The sequence below is a fragment of the Gekko japonicus genome, unplaced genomic scaffold (assembly GCF_001447785.1).
Source record: "Gekko japonicus isolate JY-2015 unplaced genomic scaffold, Gekko_japonicus_V1.1 scaffold2515, whole genome shotgun sequence".
NCBI lineage: Eukaryota > Metazoa > Chordata > Lepidosauria > Squamata > Gekkonidae > Gekko > Gekko japonicus.
In genome coordinates, this window is record NW_015174913.1 from 254,639 (window position 1) to 256,880 (window position 2,242).

Below are 2,242 nucleotides of genomic sequence, written 5' to 3' on the forward strand. Positions count from 1 at the left end.
CCCCCGCCCCCCTAGTGTACCTTACAGGCTGCTTATAAGGCTAAAACAGAGGAGGAAGAACAATGTACACTCAAATTCCTTAGTATAAGGGTGGGACAAAAATGTACTAAATCAGTAAATAGTTTTAGATCTATCCCTGTTTGTGTATTATCTGTACATACCTTTAAGCATGTTCTCAAACTGCAGAGGTTGCTCAAGATCTGCCAAGCAAGGGAGGACGTTTTTAAGAGAGTAATTCTCTGTTATTAGCAAGTCAGCAATTAAGTTTATCTGTTTGGATCATGCTATAAGAAAACAATAGGTTTTGCCAAGATAGCAAAAAACAGAGCACATCCATAAAACAGCGCCTTATATAAGGCTTGTAAAAATATTTATTTCTTATTAAAAGGTCTGTGGCATGTTTTTACCTGCCTAGTGGGTCTTGGGTTGCAAATACTCTAGAGGGAGGTGATTTCTACACATCCTGGGTTAAGGATGATCTGGCAAGAGGACTGATAACCCCAAAGGAGAGAAAGGGCAGAAGCTGAGATGCTTTTTACCTGAGGGAGTGGAGAATTTCTGCAGCAGAAGGCATTCCAGAGGAGAAAAGCCTGTGGGAGAGTTAGAAAGGCAGCTGGCCAAAGAGTTGCCATGTTTTGGTGCGCCTTTTGTTCCGCGGCACTGCGGTGGCTGTGAGGAGAAGTGACTTCTCAGAGCTTGTGAAAACAAGAGACCTCACTAAGTGTCCAGTGTGGTCTGCCTGCAGTTTGTCCAGAGAACAGACTTCCTTTCTGCCCTGACTTTGGAACTGCTCTGTATATTAGATTATTCACAGTTTCGTTTAAAACTCCCAGTTCTATACCCATTGTTTTTCCTGAGCCATTAAATAAAGGTGGTTTAAGTGGTGTTCAGGTTTTAAATGGGGCATTCACAATCGTGTAACCACTAACCTGGACTTTTTAAGGCGAAAAGGGTTACATGCATTAGGTGCACCCATTCTTCCTTTTACAGAGGGAATGCTCTAATTGTCAGGATCTGGAGAGAACATGAGAAAAACATTAACATGTGGTTAGGCTCTTGGCCATGACTGCTCACTCTGAGGCTCCGGTCACACGTTCTGGAAAATGCGTGGGGGAAGCATGACTGTTTGCCCAGGAGCAAAACAATGCACGGCCGCCCGATCACACATCCCGTTGAGGTCCTGTGGTTAGGGCGTGAGATGCCGATCACACGGCTATCATGCAGTGCGGCAAAGAAGCGGCGCGGCGCGATCACACCAGCAATCGCTAGGTGCCGCTTCCTTGACAAACGGGAATATTTTTTTTCTCACTAAACAGTGAGCATGCGCATGATTGTTTGTGCGCATCCTGTGAAGGCTTAAAAAAAACTAACCAGTTTGCAACGGGACTAGGACGGGACGCAATCAGACGCCCGCCCTTGCCCCGCGTTTTCCGGAAACTAGTACATCGCAAGTACTAGTTTTTTACTCCGTATCTTCGGCACGAAGCCACAGGTTAGCCATGGGTGCACTACACTTCCCAGATGTTGTAGTGTGATTGCGCCCGGAAAATCCGCCTATCATCCATATCTTTAGTGCGGCAAATGCTCCGTGTGAACGGGGCCTGAGTAACTTTCTACCAATCATTCCCCCTCAGCCTATTCTACCTCAGTGGGTTGTTATGAGGAGAAATTAGAGGAGAATGATGTAACCCACTTTGGGTCTCCACTGGAAGAAAAATGGGATATAAATATTTAAATAAATAAGTGGGCATCATGCTGGACTCCTCTGTCATATGTGCATGATGGTGTATGTACTGAGCCACAGTTTGGGCAGCAGCCTTTTGAAAGACAGAGACATAATGAAGTATGGCCGAAATAATGACGTCTTCAATTTCCTCCCCCAGATGATATCCCCCTGGTCCTTTACTGTGCAAATGTCAGGATAATCTCTCACAATCAGTGTGAGGCTGAATATCCTGGGAAAGTGAACAGGAAAATGGTGTGCGCTGCCGCCTTACAGAGAGGCACAGACTCTTGCGAGGTAAGGTCAATTTTAAGGATCATAAAAATGGTCTGGATAGAATCATGAAGTCAAGAATGCTGTGTCAAATTGTGACCAGGGGAGCTCACATAGCTGGACACATTAGACAGCAGTTGTTGAAGAGGGGCTTTCTTCACCTGAAACTGCTGGACACATTAGATAGCAGATGTTGAAGAGAGGCTTTCTTCACCTGAAACTGTGTAGAGTTCACTGCTGGTCAGA

The 2,242-nt window shown here is 45.4% G+C and overlaps 1 protein-coding gene across 1 annotated transcript in view; it reads left to right on the top strand.

Moving 5' to 3' along the window:
* The window catches only part of LOC107122017 (kallikrein-15-like), a gene marked incomplete at its 3' end in the record, with an annotated part of 13,250 nt that extends 11,230 nt beyond the window's left edge, over positions 1–2,020 (top strand). The window contains exon 4 of the mRNA XM_015425036.1: positions 1,884–2,020. Coding sequence (XP_015280522.1) covers positions 1,884–2,020 — 137 coding nt within the window. The remainder of the gene's footprint in view (positions 1–1,883) is intronic.
* Positions 2,021–2,242: the final 222 nt, after the last annotated feature.